Source organism: Lampetra fluviatilis, chromosome 4 (genome assembly GCF_964198595.1).
Source record: "Lampetra fluviatilis chromosome 4, kcLamFluv1.1, whole genome shotgun sequence".
NCBI classification, from domain to species: domain Eukaryota; kingdom Metazoa; phylum Chordata; class Hyperoartia; order Petromyzontiformes; family Petromyzontidae; genus Lampetra; species Lampetra fluviatilis.
Genome location: NC_136278.1, coordinates 577,268 through 602,334, shown reverse-complemented (window position 1 = coordinate 602,334; position 25,067 = coordinate 577,268). Strand labels below are relative to the sequence as shown.

General features: G+C 59.0%; 3 protein-coding genes across 8 annotated transcripts; 1 reads left to right on the top strand and 2 right to left on the bottom strand.

Annotated features, from left to right (window-relative positions):
* Window positions 1-767: 767 nt before the first annotated feature.
* Window positions 768-10,021, bottom strand: AS3MT (arsenite methyltransferase). Of its 4 annotated transcripts, none has more exons than XM_078855245.1 (11): window positions 9,969-10,021; window positions 6,878-6,944; window positions 5,693-5,820; window positions 4,905-5,055; window positions 4,169-4,305; window positions 3,702-3,771; window positions 3,089-3,170; window positions 2,844-2,972; window positions 2,312-2,457; window positions 1,392-1,508; window positions 768-1,116 (listed from the first exon to the last, which is right to left on the bottom strand). In XM_078855245.1, exons 1-11 carry the CDS (start codon window positions 9,989-9,991, stop codon window positions 1,012-1,014), a joined length of 1,155 nt encoding a protein of 384 aa, XP_078711371.1. In that variant the 5' UTR covers window positions 9,992-10,021; the 3' UTR covers window positions 768-1,011. The 4 variants fall into 4 exon arrangements, with proteins under 4 accessions (XP_078711371.1, XP_078711370.1, XP_078711369.1 ...); XM_078855244.1 differs by lacking the exon at window positions 9,969-10,021 and adding an exon at window positions 9,773-9,849; XM_078855243.1 differs by lacking the exon at window positions 9,969-10,021 and adding an exon at window positions 7,528-7,923 and having other exon boundaries at window positions 6,878-6,969.
* A 21-nt stretch (window positions 10,022-10,042) lies between these two features.
* LOC144931431 (vesicular integral-membrane protein VIP36-like) lies at window positions 10,043-17,038 on the top strand. 2 transcript variants are annotated; one of them, XM_078855249.1, is made up of 8 exons: window positions 10,043-10,469; window positions 10,668-10,786; window positions 10,930-11,047; window positions 11,745-11,827; window positions 12,797-12,958; window positions 13,455-13,569; window positions 13,912-14,028; window positions 14,452-17,038. In XM_078855249.1, the coding sequence occupies exons 1-8, from the start codon at window positions 10,358-10,360 to the stop codon at window positions 14,607-14,609; spliced, it is 984 nt and encodes a 327-aa protein (XP_078711375.1). In that variant the 5' UTR covers window positions 10,043-10,357; the 3' UTR covers window positions 14,610-17,038. The 2 variants fall into 2 exon arrangements, with proteins under 2 accessions (XP_078711375.1, XP_078711374.1); XM_078855248.1 differs by lacking the exon at window positions 11,745-11,827 and adding an exon at window positions 11,498-11,580 and having other exon boundaries at window positions 10,046-10,469.
* Window positions 17,039-17,276: 238 nt separating this feature from the next.
* BORCS7 (BLOC-1 related complex subunit 7) lies at window positions 17,277-23,512 on the bottom strand. 2 transcript variants are annotated; one of them, XM_078855250.1, is made up of 5 exons: window positions 23,203-23,512; window positions 22,527-22,589; window positions 20,495-20,538; window positions 20,273-20,289; window positions 17,277-19,689 (listed from the first exon to the last, which is right to left on the bottom strand). In XM_078855250.1, the coding sequence occupies exons 1-5, from the start codon at window positions 23,341-23,343 to the stop codon at window positions 19,535-19,537; spliced, it is 420 nt and encodes a 139-aa protein (XP_078711376.1). In that variant the 5' UTR covers window positions 23,344-23,512; the 3' UTR covers window positions 17,277-19,534. The 2 variants fall into 2 exon arrangements, with proteins under 2 accessions (XP_078711376.1, XP_078711377.1); XM_078855251.1 differs by having other exon boundaries at window positions 20,273-20,293; window positions 23,203-23,501.
* Window positions 23,513-25,067: the final 1,555 nt, after the last annotated feature.

The window sequence follows — 25,067 nt, the reverse complement described above, 5'->3', positions numbered from 1 at the left end:
GCAGATGGGTGAGTGAGTCAAGGGGTGAGTGGATGGGTGGGCGAGTGAGCGGGTAAATGGATGGGTTGGTGAGTGAGCGGGTAAGTGGATGGGTGGGTGAGTCAACGGGTGAGTGGATGGGTGAGTGAGTCAAGGGGTGAGTGTATGGGTGGGCGAGTGAGCGGGTAACTGGATGGGTGGGTAAGTGAGCGGGTAAGTGGATGGGTGAGTGAGTAAGCGGGTGAGTGGATGGGTGGGTGAGTGAATGGGTGGGCGAGTGAGTGGGTAAGTGGATGGGTAGGTGAGTGAGTGGGTAAGTGGATCGTTGGGCGAGTGAGCGGGTGAGTGGATGGGTAGGTGAGCCGGTAAGTGGATGAGTGGGTGAGTGAGCGGGTGAGTGGATGGGTGGGTAAGTGAGTGGGTGAGTGGATAGGTGGGTGAGTGAGCGGGAAAGTGGATGGGTGGGCGAGTGACCGGGTAAGTAAATGGGTGGGTGAGTGAGCGGGTGAGTGGATGGGTGGGCGAGTGAGTGGGCAAGTGGATGGGTGGGTGAGTGAGTGGGTGAGTGCATGGGTGAGTCAGTGAGTGGATGAGGGGATAGGTGGATGAGCCGGTGAGTGAGCGGGTGAGAGGGTGGCTGAGCAGGTGAAGCAGTTATGTGGAAGTGTCGCAGTTTCTCCCATTTCTTTTCACTAAAACGCAGTAATTTTACCTTCAATTGCGGTAAGTTCTTTGGATTGGCCGATAAGAATCGAGTGAATCATTCGCATTATTTTTTAGTTTTTTATTAATATTGCAGTGCGTTATTTGCAGTCGTGGTTGACATAACGTTGAGTTAACGCTGTCACTGCTGCTGCAAACCCTCAAGGGGAGAGACTGCTGCTGCGTGCATGCGGCTCGTCTGTGAACCCCGCTGGGGCCGCGACCACCATCAGCAGAGCGTAATGGTGACGAGCGGCCCCCAGGGGACCACGTGGGGATGCACGCGGGGGCTCGGGGCTCGTGGGGGCCCAGAGCCGGGGGCCGTGCCGCTCAGCAGCAGCTCCTGGCCCCCCCTCCCCCCGCACAGCAGCCCTGCACAGCCGCCCCCTTTGCTCCCTCTCGCTGGAGCAGAGCGAAGGGGTCCACGCTCTCCTCCTGCAGAGACACGGCGACAGGAGAGGGGGGTGGTGGTGGGGGGGTGGGTACACAAAGGCGAGTGAGTGACGAGCGAGCGATGAGCGAGTGACGAGCGAGTGACGAGCGAGTGAGTGATGAGTGATGAGCGAGTGACGAGCGAGTGACGAGCGAGCGACGAGCGAGTGACGAGCGAGCGACGAGCGAGTGATGAGCGAGTGATGAGCGAGTGATGAGCGAGTGACGAGCGAGCGACGAGCGAGCAAGCGAGTGACGAGTGAGTGACGAGCGAGCACCTGCGCGAGGTCTCCTCCCTGCTGCTTCGTCGCCGGGCGGATCATGAACGCGTCGGCGAAGCGCGACGAGCGCAGGATGGCGGCCAGCTCAGCGTCCACCGTCACGGGCCGCCCGCCCTCAAACGACAATCAACCACGATCCACCATCAACCACCATCAACCACCATCAAGCACCATCAACCACCATCAACCACGATCAACCACGATCCACCATCAACCACCATCACCCACCATCAAGCACCATCAACTACCATCAACTACGATCCACCATCACCACCATCAACTACGATCCACCATCACCCACCATCACCCAAAATCAACCACCGCCATCACGGGCGTCGGTGCCACCGGTGCCATCTCATTTCCCGCCGATGGCGCGCGGGGAACTGCGCCGGATAAACACGATGGGAGCCGCGGCAGGGGGTGGGACAGGGTGGGAGCAGGGAGGGGACGCGAGGGGGGTGGGGCAGGGTGGGAGCAGGGAGGGGACGCGAGGGGGGTGGGACAGGGTGGGAGCAGGGAGGGGACGCCAGGGGGGTGGGACAGGGTGGGAGCAGGGAGGGGACGCGAGGAGGGTGGGACAGGGTGGGAGCAGGGAGGGGACGCGAGGGGGGTGGGACAGGGTGGGAGCAGGGAGGGGACGTGAGGGGGGTGGGACAGGGTGGGAGCAGGGAGGAGACGCGAGGGGGGTGGGACAGGGTGGGAGCAGGGAGGGGCCGCGAGGGGGGTGGGACAGGGTGGGAGCAGGGAGGGGACGCGAGGGGGGTGGGACAGGGTGGGAGCAGGGAGGGGACGCGAGGGGGGTGGGACAGGGTGGGAGCAGGGAGGGGACGCGAGGGGGGTGGGGAGGGAGGAAAGAGGCAGGAATTTAGGAAGGGGAGGTGGTGGGAGAAGAGGGCGGGAGGAGGGGGAGGACTCACGGGGAATGTGGAGTGGGCGTCGAAGGTGAACTCGTGCAGGCTGCCCTCGATGCCGCCGTTGTACACGACCTCCGCCCCCCCGGCCGCCACCGCGCCCGGCGGCACGCGGAACAGTCGGTAGGTCGCCGAGACGAACCGCGCCCCGCCTGCAACCACACGCAGCGTGGTGCGCGTGGTGGCAGGCGGGGCACAACAACAACAATAACAACAAACAACAGTCGTCATTTGTCACTAAGTGGTGGTAATATAACCATGGCGCTTGTGCCAGACCAGGTGCACTTTGAGGTCACGTGAAGTGTGGATGGCTCTCGCTGCTGGCAGGAGGTCACGGGAGAGACCCAGGTGCCGTGGGCTGACAGACGGGAATGACTGGCAGAGGCACGACCTGTGCGCCTCACTGTGCCATCTTGCTGCGTGTGAGCTGCCCACCGATCCGCTCAAGTTCCGGGAGGGGGTACCGAGAGGGGGTACCGAGAGGGGGTACCGAGAGGGGGTGCCGGGTGGGGGTGTCGGGTGGGGGTGGGACGCTCACCCATGTTCGCCTGCAGGTCGGGGGACACCTCGGTGAGGGTGGCGCTCACGAGCCGTGGACGCAGGAACCCGGCGGCGGCCGCCAAGGTCAGGAGGTCGCACCAGTGGAGAGCGCCGCCCAGACACTCACCTGCACGCAAGCACGCGCCGTGAAGGCCGGCGCGGCGCACGAGGGGGTGGTGCATGTCAGCGCTTCGGCCTGTCCCCGTGTCCGTGCCATCGTCCGGGTTTCGGCCGACGTCTCACCCCATAGATCCTTGTCCCTGCGGACGTCCTCGGTCAGCGTGCGGTCAGCGTAGATGTCGCTGAAGTAGAGCTCCCCGCCGTCCTGGCCACGCACGCCCCAGGGTGACACCGCCAAAGCATTTACGTCAGTTTTGTAACAAATGTTTTATTATTTCTTTATTATTCTGCTTATTTACCCAGGAAGGTCTGGGTAAATTATTTTCTCACGAGGGCTCTGCTAAGATTCCACAGGCGGGGGTGACGGAGTAAATCCACGGTGTGATTATTCAAATTTGGAGCCCGTGACGCCGGCACACGGTGGCTGACTCCTCTTCGCGTCACACCACGGGGCCCTTGACGTTCACCGCTCGCCAGACGGCGCACAGTCCGAGTGCCATGAGGTTAGAACAGCTGCAGTGATGCCAGGGCCGCCTGCTAGATTAGAACCGCAAACCCCTGCAAAGGTCATATCACCAACCTAAGTTGCTGAATGCCGGCACAAAAGCTCAAAACATAAACAGCCAGCAACAAACAGCACTCTTATCAAAGTTGTAAGTGGAGTGAGTTAGTGTGAGTGACTGGGTGGGTGGGTGAGTGGTCGGGTGAGTGAGTGGGCAAGCGTGAGCGATCATACCTTGAGAACCCGGAAGGCTTCGCGCAGCACTGGGCCCTTGTCTGGAGCCAGGTTCACAACGCAGTTCGATCTAGCACGGGCAGCAAAGACAAAAATCCCCCGTATAGCCTCAACATGCTATTGGGGCAAGTGTTGTTCGGGAGCACCTATTAAGGCCAGCACGGCACACGAGGGGGTGCTGTAAATGTATGTACACGAGTATTGCGGAGCAGTGGTGCAGTGGTTAGTGCACTGCGCTCACAGCCAACATTGGTGATTAATATCCTGTACTGGTCCTGGGCCTCCCGAGGTCAACTCAATATTAATCTAATACTTTTTTTCACCATTGGGGAGACAAAAGCGGTCAGTCGTGGTTCTGCCCACCCTACCAGCTTGTTCCGGCCTCGATAGGGTGCCCGCTAACAGCACTTGCCCACACAGTCTGTTGAAGGCTACACGGGGGACCTTCGTATTTGTGGGAGGCTCACACGATGACGTCGTAGGACTGGTCCTGCAGCCCCACGTCCCCGAGGCGCTCGATGTACCCCTCCAGGAACTCCACGTTGGGCCGAGAGAAGCCAAACAGCTTGGTGTGGTACTCCACGTAGCGCCGCGCCACCTCCAACTACAAATACAAAGATCCCCCACATCGCCACCAACAGGCTGCTGGAGCGAGCGCTGTCAGCGAGGGCCTATTAAGGCCGGCACGGTGCTTGGGAGGGGCGGGAGGGGGCAGTGACGTGGCCCAGCAGTAGCGCGTATGCTGCTCGTTGCAAAGGTTTGCGGTTCGAATCTAGCAGGCCTACCCTGGTTAATACCGCCGTGCGTATTAACCGTGCAAATACTACACGCCGTCTGCTTCGTGTAAAGTGGATGTTAAAGATCACATGACGCCATTCTAAAATGGACAAATCTGAAAAGTTACCCTTCAAATCACTCAATTGCGACCGCAGAAAATAGTGCACCCCACCCTGCTGGCAGCAGACTAATGTCCGCTTGCAGGCCGGGCGCTAAGTCACCTTGTGCCGCACAGGGACAGCAGCCACTGGGGACGCCCTTCGAATGTTTAGGATGAGATGCGACCAAAGGCGCTTTGCGTTGCCGAGGCATTGAAGCCAACGGCATTACAAATCGAACGATTATTCAAAATTCTAAGGAATCGCTGGAGAGTTGTCGGGGAAGATCGGGGGTTGGGGAGGGGGGTCACGTGGCCGAATGGTGAACCTGCTCGGGGGTCATGTCGATGCCAGTCACGTGACCATCCTCCCCGACCAGCTGACTCAGCGCGAAGCAATCCCTGCCGCTGCCGCTTCCCAGGTCCAGCACCCGGCAGCCGGACAGCTCCTCAGGCACCACCAGGCCACAGCCATAGTAGCTTCAACAACAACAACACGTCACCAACAACAACAACAACACGTCACCAACAACAACAACTGCTGCTTCACACGAGGCTTATCTAAACCAGCTCAAGCCTCCTGTCAATCACGTGACTTCCGTGTGGCCACTCCCGCTCTGAACCCCTCCACTCTCCCCGCCGCCCCCTGCAGCTCACCAATGCTCGTTCCTCCTCCATTCTCTTACCTGCCCTGCCCCTCTCCCCCCCAACATCTTGGCCCGGTCATCCCATCTCCTTCTCCCTCCCCTTGCTTCCAGGCGCTCCTCCTCCTCCTTACTCTCTGCTCCTCATCTTGAGCCTTGCCCTCCTCTTTGTCCGTCTTGGGGACTTCTGTTCCGGTTTCTCTTCCCTTTCCCCGCTCATCTCGCCCTCGTCTGTCTACCCACTGTGTCAGTTTCAAAGTCGTCTGTCTACCCACGGTGTGAGTTTCAAAGTCGTCTGCCTGAGCCGACTCGCGAGACAGGGAATTTTATGTAATATATTTTCGAGTTTTCGTGTGATGACGCAGCTATTTTTGTTATTTAATTTGTTTGCTTCATTGCAGTATTTGATCTCATCTCCCCTGGTTACACAAATCAAACTCCAGCTGGACACTGCTGCTGCTTGCGATGCTGACCGGGATACGACCTCGTCGTGGACGTTGGCCAGGGCGGCACGCACGGCGGGCGGCAGCGGCGTGGCCGGCGTCACGCACGCCTTCGTCTGCAGGTCGCCCTGGCTCTGCAGCCGCTTGCCGTAGTAGTGCTGGGACACGCGGGGACACAGTGAGATACAGTGAGACACAGCCACTCCCCATAGTAGTCGTGAGACACGCGGAGACACGTGGAGACACAGCCACTCCTCATAGTAGTGGTGAGACACGCGGAGACACGTAGAGACACAGCCACTCCTCATAGTAGTGCTGGGACACGCGGGGACACAGTGAGACACAGCCACTCCCCATAGTAGTGGTGAGACACGCGGGGACACAGCCACTCCCCATAGTAGTCGTGAGACACGCGGAGACACGGGCAGACACAGCCACTCCCCATAGGAGTGGTGAGACACGCGGAGACACGTGGAGACATGTGGAGAGACACAGTAAGATATGGAGACAGATTGATATGGAGATATACAGAGAGACAGAGATAGAGACAGAGACACGTGGAGGCATGTAGAAACAGTGAGACAGATTACAAGACAAAACATGCACAGAATAACAAATATAAACTTGTAAAGTAGCGATCCATTGATTATTCACCCCTCGGAAACAGAAAATTCTGCGATTGAAAGGTCCAATTGTTCCTCCCGTAATTGAGTCGGTCGGTACACTCAGGCCCCAGGTTAGCAGCAGGTGGGTAGCTGAGTGGGTGAGCAGGTGGGCAGCTGAGTGGGTGAGTAGGCGAGCCGGTGGGTGAGCAGGTGGGCAGCTGAGTGGGTGAGTAGGCGAGCCGGTGGGTGAGCAGGTGGGTGTGCAGGTGTGTAGTTAAATGCGGGTGGGTAGATTAGTTGGTGGGTAGGTGAGTGAGTAGGCAAGTGGGTTGATACATTGGCGAGGGGGTGAATGGGTGACCGGTAGCTATGTGAGCAGATGGTTAAGCACGAGCGAGTTGGCAGGTGAACAGGTGGGTAGGTGAGCGGGTGGAAAGGCGGACGGGTGAGCGACTGAGTAGGTAAGTGAATGGGTAGGCGTGCAGGTAAGTAGCTGACTGTGTGGGTAGGTGAGCGGGTGGGTAGGTGACTGTGTGGGTAGGTGAGCGGGTGGGTAGGTGACTGTGTGGGTAGGTGAGGGGTGGTAGAGGAGGAGGAGGCTGCCTCTCACCTTCACGTCCTCGTGAACATCTCCCAGCGGGGACGCCTCGCTGGGTGTCGCCATATCGCGCGAGCTCCTGCACAGGGGACGCGGCGGTGAAGCTGAGTGGGGGGGAGAGTGGGAGAGAGAGCTCGGGGTGATAACTACGTCCTGCGAAGTGGTGTCGCGTTTCACAATTCTGACCCTGACAAGGTCACCCCAGTTGCCACATTCCAACCACAACCGTAACTCTCGCGCGCGCGACTATCAGCGCAGCTCCTCGTGTACAACTCTCACACCACACACGACATTCACACCGAACAACAAAACACGAGTCGCACACACAGCGCCAACTCGCAACACACGCAGCACGGAGCTCACAATCCGCAGCACGGAGCTCACAATCCGCAGCACGGAGCTCACAATCCGCAGCACGGAGCTCGCAATCCGCAGCACGGAGCTCGCAAGCCGCAACACGGAGCTCACAATCCGCAGCACGGAGCTCACAATCCGCAGCACGGAGCTCACAATCCGCAGCACGGAGCTCACAATCCGCAGCACGGAGCTCGCAATCCGCAGCACGGAGCTCACAATCCGCAGCACGGAGCTCACAATCCGCAGCACGGAGCTCACAATCCGCAGCACGGAGCTCGCAAGCCGCCGCACGGAGCTCGCATCACCTCGCGTGGGGCCCCAGTGGCGTTGCTGTTGAGCGCCAGACCGGTCCGGGCGGCCCTTGCCAGAGCGGTCCATTCCGCCGGACTCTACCCGGGTTGTAAACTTCCAGCCCGAGACTCGCCTGTCCTCGCCTGCACTAACCCAGGGCCACAAAGCCCAACAAGGTCCCGGGATATGGTGGCCTGTGTCCTGTGTCCCTCAACCACCTGCCACTGTTTGGATAACACAGCAATAGCACTGGGGAGACAAAGGCGACCGGGCGTGGTGTTGGCCACCCAGCCGCTCGTGTGCCGTGCCGATCTTAATGGGTACTCAGGAACAGCACTTAGATCTTTGTCTGTCAAAGTAGTAAAACTCCACTCGCGCAGGGACAGAGAGAGGGCGACTCACACGTGCCAGGAGAGAAGGCAGCAGCAGTAGCACCAACTTCCCAAGCTCTGCGGTCCTCTATATACGAAGGTGTTAGCGACCAATTAATGAGTGTTTACATGCGGGAGACAACTCACGCATGCGAGGGGGTAACACTCTATCCCATACATTTGTAGTGACATAGAATGGGTCACTAGGGCGCGTGGTGGTGCTGCTGGTTGCTGGCAGAGAGGGAGGAAGGGATGTCGGGAAAAGGTGACGGAGGGGACACGTGGGGTGGAGCCCAGAACCTTCTGGTAGGTTCCAGAAGTGGGCGTGGCCGTGGGCGGAGCCAGGCCACGCTGGGGGATAAAAGGGAGGTCCCGACTGTGGGTCGGGGCTGTCGTGTGGAATGGAACCCGTCGTGCCTCGTGTTCGTCCTCACCTCCTCGGCGTTGTTGGTCAGGCAGTGTGCCGGCTGTCCTGACCAAGTGTACAGTTATCGCCTGCGATAGCTGGAATAAACGAGAGTGCCTCCGACTACGAGTGTATCCGAAGTGATTCACGACACGTTATTGCTGTGCTGCCCTGTGCTGGCGAGCCAGGGCACGGCTCGTCACCCTCGCCCACGGAGAGAAGGGAGGTTCGCAACGTCCGTGCGCGACCCACCAACTCTCGCTGCTGCAGCCACGCACACGGCCACCACCACCACCGCCCGAACGCCGGCGTGTGTGCCATGCTTGTGTGTGCCATGCTTGTGTGTGCCATGCTTGTGTGTGCCATGCTTGTGTGTGCCATGCTTGTGTGTGCAATGCTTGTGTGCCATGCTTGTGTGTGCCATGCTTGTGTGTGCCATGCTTGTGTGTGCAATGCTTGTGTGTGCCATGCTTGTGTGTGCCATGCTTGTGTGTGCCATGCTTGTGTGTGCAATGCTTGTGTGTGCCATGCTTGTGTGTGCCATGCTTGTGTGTGCAATGCTTGCGTGTGCCATGCTTGCGTGTGCCATGCTCGTGTGTGCAATGCTCGTGTGTGCAATGCTCGTGTGTGCCATGCTCGTGTGTGCCATGCTCGTGTGTGCAATGCTCGTGTGTGCCATGCTCGTGTGTGCCATGCTCGTGTGTGCCATGCTTGTGTGTGCAATGCTTGCAAGCCGAGTTCGATTCCCGACCACAGCCAACGTCAGTGGCGAGTGGTGCCCGAACACGCACGGCCTGGGTCTGCCCTATGGCGACTCAGCCTTAAATGAGTAATCTGGTGCGGTGTGTACAACTTCGGCACTGGGGAGACAAAGGCGGACGGGAAGGATGGTGCTTCCCACCCACACCACCCTCCTCCTGCGTCGTGTCAGCCTTAATAGGTGCTGCGCGCTCATTCGACTGTGTTGGTGTGTCCATTCCACATTCCTGTGGCGGGAGACAGGAGAGGCAAAACCCTCCCCCTGTCCCCCCCCCCCGCCCCCTGTCCCCTCCCCTCCCCCTGTCCCCCCCTCTCCCTTCCCCCTGTCCCCCCCCCTCTCCCTGTCCCCCCCCTCCCCTCCCCCTGTCCCCCCCCCCCTCCCCCTGTCCCCCCCCTCTCTCTGTCCCCCCCTCCCCTCTCCCTGTCCCCCCCCTCCCCTCCCCCTGTCCCCCCCCCTCTCCCTGTCCCCTCCCTCCCCTCCCCCTGTCCCCCCCCCTCTCCCTGTCCCCCCCCTCCCCTCCCCCTGTCCCCCCCCTCCCCTCCCCCTGTCCCCCCCCCCTCCCCCTGTCCCCCCCCTCTCTCTGTCCCCCCCTCCCCTCTCCCTGTCCCCCCCCTCCCCTCCCCCTGTCCCCCCCCCCTCCCCCTGTCCCCCCCCCCCTCCCCCTGTCCCCCCCTCCCCTCCCCCTGTCCCCCCCTCCCCCTCTCCCCCGTCGCTTTCATTACCTGCGGTCGGGATCGATGCCAATTACGAACGCCTCACACTCGGGCGCTGGTGATTGGCTCATCACGGGCACGTGGTCACGTACGTGGCCCAATCGCGATCCTCAGCGACGACCAGTGGCCTCGACGTCACAAGGCGGGCTCTACGGCCGCCATGTTGGTTCAGTGTCGTGTGCCCGGGAGCGGCGCGTGACGTTACCCGTGACGTCTTCGTGACGTCATCCCGTAGAGGAGTCGAAGCGGCGCGCACCCCCACGTGTCGTGTGCCCGGGAGCGGCGCGTGACGTTACCCGTGACGTCTTCGTGACGTCATCCCGTAGAGGAGTCGAAGCGGCGCGCACCCCCACGTAAGATGGCCGCGTTGGCAGCGCGAGAACGCGGTCCGGTCTGATCAAGGGGTCCCCCGTGGGGAGGAAGGCGGAGCAGGGAGCCCGACTCTCCCCGCGTCTCCTCGCGCCCCTCCGCGTCTCCCCGCGTCCCCCCCCAAGTCCCAGTCCCCTCCCTCTCCGAGGCGGCCCTGCGAAGTTGGCGGCAGGGACCCCCACGACTTGAACCCCGAGCTCCCTGCAGCCTGCACCGCGTCTCGCCATGGGCCCCTCTCTCGTGCTGCTGCTGCTGCTGCTCCGCCCGTGCGCCGGTGACCCTGGCGAACTGGGGGAGCACTACAAGCGGGAACACAGCATCGTCAAGCCCTACCAGGGTGCGTGCCGACCCCACGCGGGTCCCCTTGACGACTCCACACGGGTCCCCTTGACGACCCCACGCGGGTCTCCTTCAACATGTTGATGGTGCTCTTGATGATTCTGTTGATGTCGGTGCTAACGAAGGCAGCATGGCTCTGCGAGACGTGATGTTGATGATGGTGCCGGTCATGGTGATGTTGATGCTCTTCATGTAGGTGCTGGCTCGGGCAGCATGGCCCTGTGGGACATGGCCGGGAGCACGATGGTGACCAGCCAGTACGTGCGGCTCACGCCCGACCAGCAGAGCAAGCAGGGCGCGCTGTGGAACCGCGTGGTGCGGCACCCGGCACACAGCTGCACCAGCTGCACCCACCCAGCTATCTCGTTCCTTACACCAGGGCCCATGGCAATCACACTACCCCTCTAACCTATGGCCCCTGTGCTTCCCCGTCCTCTGTGGCCGCGCCCGACCCCCAGCCGTGCTACCTGCTGGACTGGGAGCTGCACGTGCAGTTCAAGGTGCACGGGCACGGCAAGAAGAACCTGCATGGGGACGGCCTGGCGCTGTGGTACGCGATGGACCGCATGCAGCTGGGTACGTGCCGTGCCCGTTGCGCACCGGGCGTTTCAACGCCGTCGCCAGCCGCGCCAGTATTTGGTGGTGTTGCCGTCATTGCTGCTATTGTTGTTTACAGCCTCAGCAACCTGATGTGTGCGGTGTCCTCCACGCTGCATCACCCACCGGTCTCTGTGATTCCCCCCCCCAATCACATCATCCATCCCGAACGCGAAACCTCCACCTTCTCCACACGCCACTCCTCACCCATGCCCCCCCCCCCACAAATGTCAAGCATCACCTGATCCCCCTTTCTGATCCCCCTTCCTGATCCCCCTTCCTGATCGCCCTTCCTGATCCCTGTTCCACACCATCACCCTCCAAACCCCACCACCCACCTATCACCCTTCTGACATCTCATCGCCCATCGTCCACAAAACCCACCGCCCACCACTTCACCCATCTCCCACCTGACCGCGCTTCCCACAGGACCCGTGTTTGGAAACAAAGAGAACTTCCGAGGGCTGGGGATTTTCTTGGACACGTACTATAACGAGGGGAAGAAGCACGAAGTGAGTGGTGTCCTCGTGCCCTTCCCTCCCCCCGTCTCACCGTGCTCCTGTCCGTGTTGCCCCGTCTCCTCTCCACACCCCTCCCCCCACCCCTCCCCCCACACCCTCCGCATCCCCCCCCCCACGAACCCCCCTCGACCCCTCTGCCCCCTACCCCACCGCAGGCAGCGTGTTCGGCAGCCGAGATTTCTTTCGCGGGTTAGGCATTTTTATTGACACCTACGCCAACAACCTTAAGGACGACACAGTAAGTGCCCCCCCGCCACTCCCCGCTGCGACTCTCGTCTACGCTCTCCCCCTCTCCGTTTGGCACCACCTTTCCCTGCCTGCTGCTTGGTTTGGTGAAACATCCTCAGCCCTGGAAGGTGTCAATTTCCCCTTTGGTTTTTCTTGTAACGAAACATTCGGCTTGCCTAACCGCCCCTGCGCGAGCGTGCCGCGTGAGCTGCTTGCGCTAACGGAGCGCCGACGGTATAACTGGGTGTGCGGGTGATGCTCTTGGTTGGTGGCTTGATGATTTGGTGAGCGAAACCTTTATCCGGCGGTGAGTATCTGCGTGTGTGTGCGCATGTGCGTGTGTGCATTCTTGGTTTCCCCGGGATCGTCCTCTTGGTGAGTGAGGAGGCAGCTGCCGACATAAAAGTCCCAGTTATTCTTAGCTGCGTAATAATAACAACACTAATACCAGTTCAACACTCAAGACTGCATTTAATCATAGTTTGTGTGTGTGCATTTGCACCGTGCGTACGTATACCCGATGGGGAGCTCTTGTGCAGTGATTTGCGCACTGCGCGACGGACGCGGGCAAACAGTTGGATTTGCGCTCAAGGTCGTCATCCGTTTTGAATATTTGAACCCATCCTGGGCCTCCCCTAGGTCGATTCGGCCTTAAATGAGTGGCTCGTGCGGTATGCTAGCATCAGCATTGGGGAGACAAAGGCAGCCGGGTGTGGTGCTGGCCACCCAAGACCATTTTCGCCGTGCTGGTCTTAATAGTTGCTCGCTAACAGCACTTGGCCCACAACCCTTTTTTTACTCAATTGAGACTAAACATAGCAATCATTGCCCCCTTTTGCTGACAAATGGCCCAGATCACTCTTGCAAATGAGACTCACAGTATATTGGTCTGTAAGTTCTCATTCTGGTTTGTAGTGGCGCGTGTGGGCTACACGGGCAATCTCGGTTGTGTGTCCCCGTGTGTGTGTGCCCGTGGCAGCGCGTGTTCCCCTACATCTCGGTGATGGTGAATAACGGCTCCTTGCGCTACGAGCACGAGAAGGACGGCAGCAGCACGGAGGTGGCGGGGTGCGCTGCCGCGCTGCGCAATGTCAACCACGACACCTTCCTCTCCGTGCGCTACTCCGCCCAGCGACTCACGGTACACACACGCTACACACACGCTACACACACGCACGCACACATCACAAAGATCCCTCGTATAGCCTTTAACGTGCTGCCACCTTTGTCTCCTCAATGTGCTGATGTTTATACACGGCACCAAGTACTTAAGGCTGAGTTGACCTCGGGTATGGCCCAGGACTGGTCCAAATATTTGCTGCCACTGATATCATTGGTCCCGAGCGGGAATCGAACTCGGGTCGCCGGGTTTGTAGCACGGTGGTGCTTACCACTGCGCCGCCATACACGGAAGCACACACGCACGGTACACACACGCACGATACACGCGTGATACACGCACGCACATACACGGTACACACGAGAGACAGAGAATCGTCCCGTGAATGCAATCGCGTCCCCTGTGAAATGACATGATTGGGGTGGGATGGGGGGGATCGGGCGAATCGTTACACGGCTGGCCGAGGTTTGGGCGGTGCCTCTAACCCCGATTCCCTCTCCCCTTGTCGCTCACTCAGATTAAGGTCGACGTGGACGATAAGGGCGAGTGGCGCGACTGTGTGGACGTGCCAGGCGTCCGCCTCCCCACCGGCTATTACTTCGGCGCCTCCTCCGCCACCGGAGACCTCTCAGGTGAGTTCCACGCGTCACCGCTCACTCGTGCGCTCACGACTCACTAATCCTTGTGGTCACGCCCTCGATCAGTGGTTCATTCACCTGTGCACACAATCACTTTCTCACCGCCTCGCTCACTTGTGTTCTCACTCACTGGCTCACCCCTGAGCTCGCCAAACTGATCGCTCATCATCTTGCTCACTCGATAAGCTTACTCACCTCCCTCACCTTTATGCTTGCTTGCCTGCTTCCTCACCACCTTGCTTACCATCTCATTCACCTGCCTGATCACCAGCTTGCTCACCTGGTCGCTCACCTGCCCGCTTACCTGTGCATCGGCGTGTGTGTGTGCGCGCGCAGATAACCACGACATCATGTCGATGAAGGTGTACGAGTTGAGTGTGGAGCACACCCTCGAGGAGATGCAGTTCGACTGGAGCTCCGTGGAGCCGAGTGCCGAGTTCCCCCACCATGCCCGTGAGGAGGGGGGGCTCGGTGGGGATGGGTAGCGGAGGGGAGGACGAGGCTCGTGATTGTGTCTTTGTTTACACACACGCACACAAAGTCTGTTAAAGACTAGATGGGGATTACGTGTGTGCGTGTGTATATGTTTCCGATTGTACAGTGGTGTGTACGTGCATACATGTATACACGTGTGTGGACACGGATGGTGGTGGTGCAGTGTTCCGAGTTTAATTCCCGCTCAACATTGGTGACAAATATCTGAACTGGTGCTGGGTCCTCACTTGGTCGACCCAGCCTCAAATGAGTACTTGGTGCGGTGTGTGTTGGCCACCCACCCCCTCGTGCGCTGTGCCGGCTTTCATAGGTGCTTGCTAACTGCACTTACCCTAAGAGTGTTAAAAGGCTACATGAGAGGTCTTTGTGCATGCACGTCAGGTCTCTCCGACGAGCCCAGCTACCGGAACGAGCCGCTAAGCGGCATCAAGGTGTTCCTCCTCGTCTTCTTCGGACTCATCGGCATCGTCATCTGTGCCGTCGTCGCTGTCATCGTCCTGCAGAAGCGGCAGGAGCAGAGCCGCAAGCGCTTCTACTGACCCCGGGGGTCGGGGGTCAGCTTGGGGTCGGCGTAGGGCGGGGGGAGGGCAGCTCGGTGACTTGCTCGGAAGCGAGGAGGCGATGCTGCCGACTGCCCCAGACCGCCGGGCAGGGCTCCGAGATCTGGTGTGGGCTTTGGTTTCTGGATTCGCATTGATTTGGATTGGGGATCTGGATTCCGGGTCTGGTTTTAGAGGTCTGGTTGAGGATCTGGATTAGAGATCTGGTGTGAGTAATTGCATTGAATTGGGGATCTGGATATGGGATCTGGCTTCCAAGATATGGTTTGGGGAACTGCATTGATTTGAGGATCTGGATTAGAGATTTGGTTTGGTGATCTGGATTGGGGTTCTGGTTTAGGGATATGGCTTGGGGGGGAGGGATAGAGCGTAGTGGTCCATGACTTTGGCTGCGTCTGATTGGCCGAGTGTGCGATTGAGTGGAGGGAGGGGGCGATGGTGAGTGGGGGAGTGTTGTGAGGAGCTGTGAGGTGGGTTGTTGTGGGAGGTGTGATGCCGCAGTAAGCTTAATCTCTTCCGTCATTATCTCCGGAATTTTTAGGCCTTAGCTGGTGGGGCAGTTGAACTGATTTATTTTTGCTTCTTTAAAAGTTTCCACAGAGGACAAATATTGTCGAATGAGCGGTGAGGAGGGTTAGGAAGCCACGATGGTCGGGGTGAGGAGCTTGAAGTGGACGTGAAAAGAGTCTTATGACTGCGTCTGCGTGTCAATCATTGGGCCCCCCTCTTGTTTTGTCGTTTTAACGTGGAGTGGTGGCATCGTGCGCTGTGCACCCACCGTGCCGTGCTCTGCCAGATCCCGCAGCTGCTGCTGCATGGCAAACTGCGACCTCCAAGTTCTGACCAGACCATGTCCACCACTATCTGCTGTTCGACTCTCAGAGACAGACCCATAGACTGGTATAGCGACCCAGAGATTTACATCGAGGCCTATACACTCACACAGAGACTGTAGACTCGCACACGAACCCATAGGTCTGCCAGAACAGCATCCCACCACCGGAGACCACCCACATGCCTGTCTCGGTGGCCGCCCGTCCACGCATCCCACCCAGAGCTGACGTTTTTGCAGAGTTCACATCTACAACACGGACGCTGTCCATTTTCAGATCTGTAAAATGATGGGAAACCCCATCACAACAGAACAATCGATGCAGCCGGAAACAGATTTAACGGCACATGGAGGTGCGCTGCTTTGCGTGTCCAGACACCGTCGACTTTGTTCAGACCACGGCACGGCCACGTTCTCTCAACTCTCCGGGCTGGCGCTTCCAAAACGACAATGGCCATACAAGTTCAGCTCTTCTGAGCCAGTGGTCTGGATACGTCCGAAATCTTTACACACGCGATGCTGCACCACCTTCATGACTTGTCAAATCCGCTCGCACCGTTTCCAATGACAAACCCAACGGTGAAGCCCATGCGAGGTCAAAGGTGGTGGGGTGGGGAGGTGTCTTGCTGGCGGTCGGGGGCGCCACCTCAACGCGGCAGCTCGTGCCGTCTGCATCGCCCCGTGCCCCCTCCTCACGAGCCCCCTCCTCACGAGCCCCCTCCTCACGAGCCGCCCGTTTAATTTCTCAGCCGGGGGATTCCTATCTCACCGAATATTTCCTGGCTCGCCGCCTGACTGGGGTAGGTGGCACGGGACTCGTAGCCGCGGGCAAAGCCACCAGCAGGGGAGGGGGCAGCAGAGGGGGCAGCAGAGGGGGCCGCTCCACCCTGGACGTCGCACAAGGGGGCTCCACGACGGGGCACCCTGCCCCGGAGATTCCTGGAACCCTTGGGTGGCCGCGGTCACAGCGGTGGGGCGGGGGTGGGGGAGCCAACCCCTCTGTCAGGTGGAACCGTCCCCGAGTCGCGCGCGCGGAAGGACGCGCTGCTGCTGTGTCGTCGCCTTCGCTGCCACTGCTGTGAATATTCGCAAATGCACTGAACTCCCCCCACCCCACCCTCACGGATGTGAACTTTGCGAATCAGCTGCGGCCCCCAGTGGGGAGCGCAATGTGCCTTAACTCCGCGTTGTCGCAAAAATTCCACGATGCCGCGACCGCCCTCCCTGCGCCGCTACCGCTCCTCACGCTCGGGCTCGGTGGTGCGGCTGGCGCGGGGCCGGTGCGACCTGGGTCGTCGCGACCTGCGACCTGGGTCGTCGTGATCTGCGAACGGAGCTTCGGGCCCCGGCCGAGGAAGGGGCGTCAGAGGGTCGTGGGGTGTCAGAGGGTCGTGTGGCCTCACCCCGAGGGCCGCTGCGAGCGAGGGTCCTAGGCCGACGAGAGCGGCGGTTTTGAAATGCAACAAAAAATCTAAACGCAGCGGTCACATTCTATTTTTGGTACAAATCTGATATACGGGCAAGTGGGTGGATAGCCTGGAAGTTTTGAGAGTAGGGTAGGGGGGTGGGTAGCCTAGTCGTGTGGGTGAATAGGGTAGGGGGTGGGTGAGTATGGTAGGGGGGGTAGCCTAGTGCTGTGGATGAGTATGGTAGGGGTGGGTGGCCCAGTTGTGTGGGTGAGTCGGAGAGGGGGATGGGTAGGTGTTGAATGTAGGTAGGTGGGTAAGGTAGGTCGGTGGATGGTAGGTGGGAGGGGTAGCTTGGCTCGTGTGGGTACAGAGGTGATAAGGTGGGTGTGTAAGTAATTGATTTGATTTTAATGGATAATCTTTTTCACAATGACAATAATCGCGCTTGTGGAGTCTGATCACCTTCGTTGTACATGCATCGACTCGCCTGCTCTCGCACGCACGCCCCGATGCACGAATCACGATTGCAAGAATCGATGTCAATCAAATATGCATTCTATTTATATATACCTAGTAGGTAGATAGAGGAGTGGGTAGGTGGGTGGACAGGTCCGTATATGGTTGGGTAGGTACGCGGGCGCACCGGTGGACGTAACCCATCTCTGGGTGTCGTTTGAGATCTGTTTACACAGCTCCGGTTTTTCTCAAAGTTCAATAAACGTACCCCGTGCCATACACCGTCTCCTCTGCTTGGATTCATCATCGGCCCCGCGCGACACGCAGCGCTGTCGCGTGCGCCAACCCGCCCGGGCAGCGTAAACAACCGTGCCGGCGTTGACATTGAGCTGCCAGGCGTCTCCTTGGGCCCACGGAGCCAAGGCCTCGCCGTGCCGCCAGCGCTGGCGGTGTCGCCAAGGACGGACGAGGAGTGACGCTCAACGCTGGCTCCTCGTCCACTGTTGTTCCGGTCCTTTGAGCAGAGCAGCTCAAGAGCAGCAGAGTCAATGAGCATTGCGGCATCGGCGCTCTGCTCCTGTTTAGAGCCCTGCAGAGCCAGTGGTAAATGATCCACATTCCTATGCCAGGGGCGAGTATCCCCATAGGGTAACCACTGTTGACTTCCCCCACTGGTAGTCATTTGAATGACCCCGGAGGAAGGGATAATGGGCTGAGCCAACTCCCTACCTATCAGGGTTTGAACTCGCGACCTGAGTGCGAGCGGTGAAATCTCCCGCCAAGTCACCCATCTGGTTCGGAAAAGTTTAGGGCAGTTATTACCGACAATTCGTATCACTGGCAAAGGCTGCCGAAATATTCTGCATTGTAAAACTAATCCCATAGCTGCTGTCCCTCGCATAAATCACATGACTGCACAAGGATGTGTATACTCTTGACCAATCACAGTTTATCTTTTCGATAAACTCTGGGCCCTGGGCAGACTCCACGCCGTCACTCTACCACGGCCATACCAAGTCACGGTAAACAAGTTGCCGGTGACAGTTGCTGACGAACGCCCGAGAGGATCACGGTCCTTGTGGACGAACCTGGAGGCTGGCATCACAAGCGGCTCGGAGCAGCCGGTTGGTACGAACCACGATGGCCACAGCCCCCAGAGACACGAGGCAACGTACGGGGGTCACACCGGGGCCTCGCTGTAGCGCGTTGGCCGCTCGTTGCAGAGGTTCGCGGTTCAAATGCAGCGCCCGCCCTGATTAATACTGCGGGCGTATAAACCATGCAAATACAACGCGTCTGTAGATTCCGTTTATTTTTTGTGAGGCCCATTGAGCCGAGCAGCTACATTTTTGTTCCAACGGTCACGCAGCCAAAACGACTTCGTCCGCTCAACAGTGCACGTCAAAGATCCCATGGCGTCATTCCCAAGAGCAGGCCGTTGTGTGCCGACGTCACGGATCACATTCACCACGTTTGAATAATTAAACCGGAAATTTCTCGATGGGAATGTACGTGGCAATGATTGCCCCCTTCCTGCAAAGACTTGGCAGGACCCTCCTCAAAAAACGTCACGAGGGTAAACGAGCGCAACACTCATCCCTACGGCACTCTTCGGGACTCTGGGCTCAAAGTCACAAATAAAGTTCGACACTCGTGCCGCACGAGCCCGCGCAGGTTTCCGCACACGACCACCAGAGATTCCACTCCGTTAGTTGCGTCGCGTTTTTCTGTAAAATGAGACTTGGGAGGCGAGTGAGAGCCGACCTCGCGTGGAACGATCGTGCGCACCACCAAATGTACAATTGCTTGTTTTTTTTACAGTGTACAGCATAGTTGTACTGTACATGCACCTGTTTTGACTTTGCATGTGACCGGGTGGCATATGCATGTACAGTTTTACACGTATGCTTTGCACGTACAAGTTGACACGGATGCGTGGCGATGACGCCTTCGTGCTCCCGTGCGTCTTCAATTCCAGTTGACATCGTCGTGAGACTCGAACTCTCTCCCAGGCCCATGAGCGGTTTGTCTCAGCGAGGCGACGCCTGTATTTACAAACAATTAAGGAAACTATAATTTTAACGCCTCTCTTAGGTCGCTATAACGAAACCAACGATACAAACATTCCGCGCGGACGAGAGAGACCGTGCAAGAGAGAGGGTATGGATGACACCGACGGTCACACGGACTCGAGAAGCCAAACGAAATTAATACATTCTTAGAATGGAACCTGTCGGCCCCCAATCCGGCAATTCGTGGAATCGCTGAAGGGTGAATAGTTCCGTGGTCTGGGTGGAGGGGGGGCGGCCGCTACTTGAGCAGGTGGTTGAGTTGATCGAGGACGTTTGAGGAGATCTCAACGCTGGGGTGGGGGGTTGGGGGATGGTGGGGGGAGAGACGGGACATCACGGCGAGTGAGTTGGAGCGTGGGTGAGTGGTAGTTATTATTTATTATTGCTCCGCAGTATGAATCAGGGCGGCCGCTGGATTCGACCAGTGAACTTCTGCAACAAGTGGTGAATGCACTTCCACCGGGCCACATCACCACTACCGTGTGTGCACGCCAAGGTCAACTCAGCCTCAAATGAATCCCTGTGGTTTTGTGAATGTGCATGTGCGTGTACACAGGAGCGGTGGGCAGTGGTTAGCACACCGCATTACAAACCCTAAGACTGAGTTCTAATCCCAGCCACGTCTAACATCCGTGGTCAGTGATACCTGAACACGTCAGGGGCCTTCCCGGGGTCGACTCAACTTGAAATGAGTACCTGGAATGGTGTGTATAAACATCAGCACTGGAGAGACAAAGGTGGCCGGGCGTGGTGCGTTATACACCACCCCCTTGTGCGCCCTTAAGAGGTGCTGCTCGCTCACGGCCTGTGTAGGCTACGCGGGCAATTGTCACCCTGACGTTTGTGTCTGCACGGACGGCTGACGCTACTCACTTTTTCTGTATGGACTCCTGCCTGTGGACACGCGCACACACACGCACGTACACACACACGCGCGTACACACACGCACGAGACTCAATGTTAGCGATGCTGCTCATCACGAGCAGTGCACGTGTATGCGTCACAGTGCCAGCGTTGGTAAGCGACGTACAATCACGTATACGCGCGTAAACACGCACATGTAATCAAGGACACGAGCACACGCACGCACGTACTGGTATTGGAGATGCGACGTTATTATCTGCATCTTTTTCATGTTCTGTAAAACACACACACGAGTCGTGCTCACGGAGAGTGCACTCTCACCGACATCGTCACCGTCGTCACCACCATCACCACCTCCACGTGGCAGGTGGAAGCTCTCCGCTCGTCAATATCGACGCCAAGGTTTCTCTCGGCGGCCGTCGACAGCCCAAGGGCAGCGGACGCGAGGTCGCGTGTGCGGCCCCCGCCCCACAAACACCACCCCACAAACACCGCCTCACCTCCACAAGCGCTGCAGGGACCCGCGGCCCGCATCTCCACTCGTCGGCGTGGACTTTTCGGATGGCTACTCGACTGGCATTAATTTGTAAAAGGTCGCGTTTAAATCGATTGGTTTGCCCCTGTGATGTCATGAATGCCATTGACTTGTTGTGAGAACTGTTCTCCGACTCACCCGGTAAGCGAGCTGGAACAATCGTAATTGGCCCATTCAACGCGAGTGCTTAATTTGTTTGGCTCCGTCAGGTGGTGGAGGGTTACCAGGCAATATATTTGGTCGGATCATTTCGTGGCCTGACCAGAAAATCAATTGTGAATTATAGCCTCACCTGAGAGCGGAGACTCTCTACACTTGAGAACCCGGTTCAATCGCAGGCAGCGTCTGCGACCCGGCTTTGAACCCAGCGTCTCAGCCGGCTGAGCATCACTGACCCCTGAGACACTCGGCCACCTCGGAGCCGATTTAGAAATTGGATCATCGTCCAATGAAGTTGGCCGACTGAGTTGTGGCCGGGTGGAGTTGCCGTGGTCGAGTGAGTGGTTGTGGCGGGGTGAGTGGTTGTGGCGGGGTGAGTGGTTGTGGCGGGGTGAGTGGTTGTGGCGGGGTGAGTGGTTGTGGCGGCGAGTGGTTGTGGTTGTGGCGGCGTGAGTGGTTGTGGTTGTGGCGGGGTGAGTGGTTGTGGTTGTGGCGGGGTGAGTGGTTGTGGTTGTGGCGGGGTGAGTGGTTGTGGTTGTGGCGGGGTGAGTGGTTGTGGTTGTGGCGGGGTGAGTGGTTGTGGTTGTGGCGGGGTGAGTGGTTGTGGTTGTGGCGGGGTGAGTGGTTGTGGTTGTGGCGGGGTGAGTGGTTGTGGTTGTGGCGGGGTGAGTGGTTGTGGTTGTGGCGGGGTGAGTGGTTGTGGTTGTGGCGGGGTGAGTGGTTGTGGTTGTGGCGGGGTGAGTGGTTGTGGTTGTGGCGGGGTGAGTGGTTGTGGTTGTGGCGGGGTGAGTGGTTGTGGTTGTGGCGGGGTGAGTGGTTGTGGTTGTGGCGGGGTGAGTGGTTGTGGTTGTGGCGGGGTGAGTGGTTGTGGTTGTGGCGGGGTGAGTGGTTGTGGTTGTGGCGGGGTGAGTGGTTGTGGTTGTGGCGGGGTGAGTGGTTGTGGTTGTGGTTGTGGCGGGGTGAGTGGTTGTGGTTGTGGTTGTGGCGGGGTGAGTGGTTGTGGTTGTGGCGGGGTGAGTGGTTGTGGTTGTGGCGGGGTGAGTGGTTGTGGTTGTGGCGGGGTGAGTGGTTGTGGTTGTGGCGGGGTGAGTGGTTGTGGTTGTGGCGGGGTGAGTGGTTGTGGTTGTGGCGGGGTGAGTGGTTGTGGTTGTGGCGGGGTGAGTGGTTGTGGTTGTGGCGGGGTGAGTGGTTGTGGTTGTGGCGGGGTGAGTGGTTGTGGCGGGGTGAGTGGTTGTGGCGGGGTGAGTGGTTGTGGCGGGGTGAGTGGTTGTGGCGGGGTGAGTGGTTGTGGCGGGGTGAGTGGTTGTGGCGGGGTGAGTGGTTGTGGCGGGGTGAGTGGTTGTGGCGGGGTGAGTGGTTGTGGCGGGGTGAGTGGTTGTGGCTGTGGCGGGGTGAGTGGTTGTGGTTGTGGCTGTGGCGGGGTGAGTGGTTGTGGTTGTGGCTGTGGCGGGGTGAGTGGTTGTGGCGGGGTGAGTGGTTGTGGCGGGGTGAGTGGTTGTGGCGGGGTGAGTGGTTGTGGCGGGGTGAGTGGTTGTGGCGGGGCAGTGATGAGGGCAACACGGACTCACATCTTCAGATCTCAGGAGGGCATCCTCTTGGGCGGCCATGTTGCGTGCTGCCTGACCCAGGAGCTACACACGACACACCACACATCACATCACACACACAATACAACACCACACATCACACACCACACACACCACACTTGTTACACACCACACTCACACATCACACAATACAACACCACACATCACACTGCTTACACACCACACATCACACACACCACACAATACAACACCACACATCACACTGCTTACACACCACACATCACACACACCACACAATACAACACCACACATCACACACACCACACATCACACTGGTTACACACCACACTAACACATCACACAATACAACACCACACATCACACACCACACTGCTTACACACCACACATCACACACACCACACAATACAACACCACACATCACATCACATACCACACATCACATCACACACCACACATCACATACACACCACACAATACAACACCACACAGGTTATACTGCACACACAACACAAACACCACTCACGCGACGCGCTATCCCACTGCAGTACAATGACGGTCACCGACTATGTCAACAGGAACATGTGTCCCGTCTCTCCCTGTCCCCCCGTGCCGTGTCTCCCCGTGTCCCCGTGCCGGGTCTCCCCAGGTTGTCCCCCCGTGCCGTGTCCCCGTCACCTCGGCGCTGCGGGACCCCTTGAGGATCTGCCGCGAGAGGGAGACGAGGTCCGCGGTGCCGGACGCGACCTTCTCGCCCAGCAGCGACTTGGCCGTGACGCCGAACGGGCCGGGACCCGGAGCGGGAGCCGCACTCGCCATCCCCCCCTCCTCCTCCTCCCCCTCTTCTCCTCGCCCCACTCCCCCTCTCCTCCCACTCGTCCTCCTCGTCCTCCTCCTCTTCTTCCCCCTTCCTCTCTCACTCTTCCTTCGCCTACACCGCGGGGACCGCGGCCATTTGCGCCGTCAGCCACGGGCGGGGACCGCGTCAAACTGCCTCGCCAGAGGAGTCCCCCCCACCGCCCCCCCACCCCCCGCCGCCCCCCCGCCGCCCCTCCGCCGCCCCCCCGCCGCCCCTCCGCCGCCCCTCCCCCTTTTTCTGTCGTTTCTCACCGAGAGTTTAGTCCGACTTAGTTGTTTACTTTTTCTGTCGTTTCTCACCGAGAGTTTAGTCCGACTTAGTTGTTTAGTCATCGACCATTCTCAACAACTCCAACACGCGAATATCCCGTGTGCTCTGTGTGTACGTTGAACTTCTTTCGCACCGTACGTAGTCAACCGTGTTAATCGGAGGTGTGAGGAAAGGACAACAAACTACACAACAACAACAAACTACACAACAACAACAACAAGCTACACACAACAAGCAGCTCTGGGTGTACGAATTGTTATTCTGAGTCTGTGTGCATTTAACTAAAAACAAACACACCCGCCAGTAAAGTCTGGCACTGCTGATGAGGCATTGAAGGTCGAAACCGGTACAAGGGTTTTGGTCATTGATGTGTGGAGTTTGTTGTTGTAGTAATCGGCGAAGTATGGATGGGAAACACGCACTGTGGCAAAGAGCAGGGAGGAGCAGAGGGGAGCAGAGAGGAGCAGATGGGAGCAGAGAGGAGTAGAGGGGAGCAGAGAGAAGCAGAGGGGAGTAGAGGGGAGTAGAGGGGAGCAGAGAGAAGCAGAGGGGAGCAGAGAGGAGCAGAGGGGAGCAGGGGGGAGCAGAGGGGAGTAGAGGGGAGCAGAGAGAAGCAGAGGGGAGCAGAGAGGAGCAGAGGGGAGCAGAGAGAAGCAGAGGGGAGCAGGGGGGAGCAGAGGGGAGTAGAGGGGAGCAGAGAGGAGTAGAGGGGAGCAGAGAGAAGCAGAGGGGAGCAGAGAGGAGTAGAGGGGAGCAGGGGGGAGCAGAGGGGAGTAGAGGGGAGCAGAGAGGAGTAGAGGGGAGCAGAGAGAAGCAGAGGGGAGCAGAGAGGAGTAGAGGGGAGCAGGGGGGAGCAGAGGGGAGTAGAGGGGAGCAGAGAGAAGCAGAGGGGAGCAGAGAGGAGCAGAGGGGAGCAGAGAGAAGCAGAGGGGAGCAGGGGGGAGCAGAGGGGAGTAGAGGGGAGCAGAGAGGAGTAGAGGGGAGCAGGGGGGAGTAGAGGGGAGTAGAGGGGAGCAGAGGGGAGCAGGGGGGAGCAGGGGGGAGCAGAGGGGAGTAGAGGGGAGCAGAGAGAAGCAGAGGGGAGCAGGGGGGAGTAGAGGGGAGTAGAGGGGAGCAGAGAGGAGTAGAGGGGAGCAGGGGGGAGTAGAGGGGAGCAGAGAGGAGTAGAGGGGAGCAGAGAGAAGCAGAGGGGAGCAGGGGGGAGCAGAGGGGAGTAGAGGGGAGCAGAGGGGAGTAGAGGGGAGCAGGGGGGAGTAGAGGGGAGCAGGGGGGAGCAGAGGGGAGTAGAGGGGAGCAGAGAGGAGTAGAGGGGAGCAGAGAGAAGCAGAGGGGAGCAGGGGGGAGCAGAGGGGAGTAGAGGGGAGCAGAGAGGAGTAGAGGGGAGCAGGGGGGAGTAGAGGGGAGCAGGGGGGAG

Excerpts from the sequence above, each read along its gene's own strand:
- AS3MT (XM_078855243.1), bottom strand. The coding sequence starts at position 7,600 with ATGGACCGCTCTGGCAAGGGCCGCCCGGACCGGTCTGGCGCTCAACAG. Across the intron at positions 5,056-5,692 it reads CACGACGAGGTCGTATCCCG|CTACTATGGCTGTGGCCTGG; the intron begins GTCAGCATCGCA and ends TTGTTGTTGAAG. Across the intron at positions 1,117-1,391 it reads AGGGAGGAGACCTCGCGCAG|GAGGAGAGCGTGGACCCCTT; the intron begins GTGCTCGCTCGT and ends GTGTCTCTGCAG.
- LOC144931431 (XM_078855249.1), top strand. The coding sequence starts at position 10,358 with ATGGGCCCCTCTCTCGTGCTGCTGCTGCTGCTGCTCCGCCCGTGCGCC. Across the intron at positions 10,470-10,667 it reads CATCGTCAAGCCCTACCAGG|GTGCTGGCTCGGGCAGCATG; the intron begins GTGCGTGCCGAC and ends CTCTTCATGTAG. Across the intron at positions 11,828-12,796 it reads ACAACCTTAAGGACGACACA|CGCGTGTTCCCCTACATCTC; the intron begins GTAAGTGCCCCC and ends TGCCCGTGGCAG.
- BORCS7 (XM_078855250.1), bottom strand. The coding sequence starts at position 23,343 with ATGGCGAGTGCGGCTCCCGCTCCGGGTCCCGGCCCGTTCGGCGTCACG. Across the intron at positions 22,590-23,202 it reads AGGGGTCCCGCAGCGCCGAG|CTCCTGGGTCAGGCAGCACG; the intron begins GTGACGGGGACA and ends TGTCGTGTGTAG. Across the intron at positions 20,539-22,526 it reads CCCTCCTGAGATCTGAAGAT|AACATGAAAAAGATGCAGAT; the intron begins GTGAGTCCGTGT and ends TGTGTTTTACAG.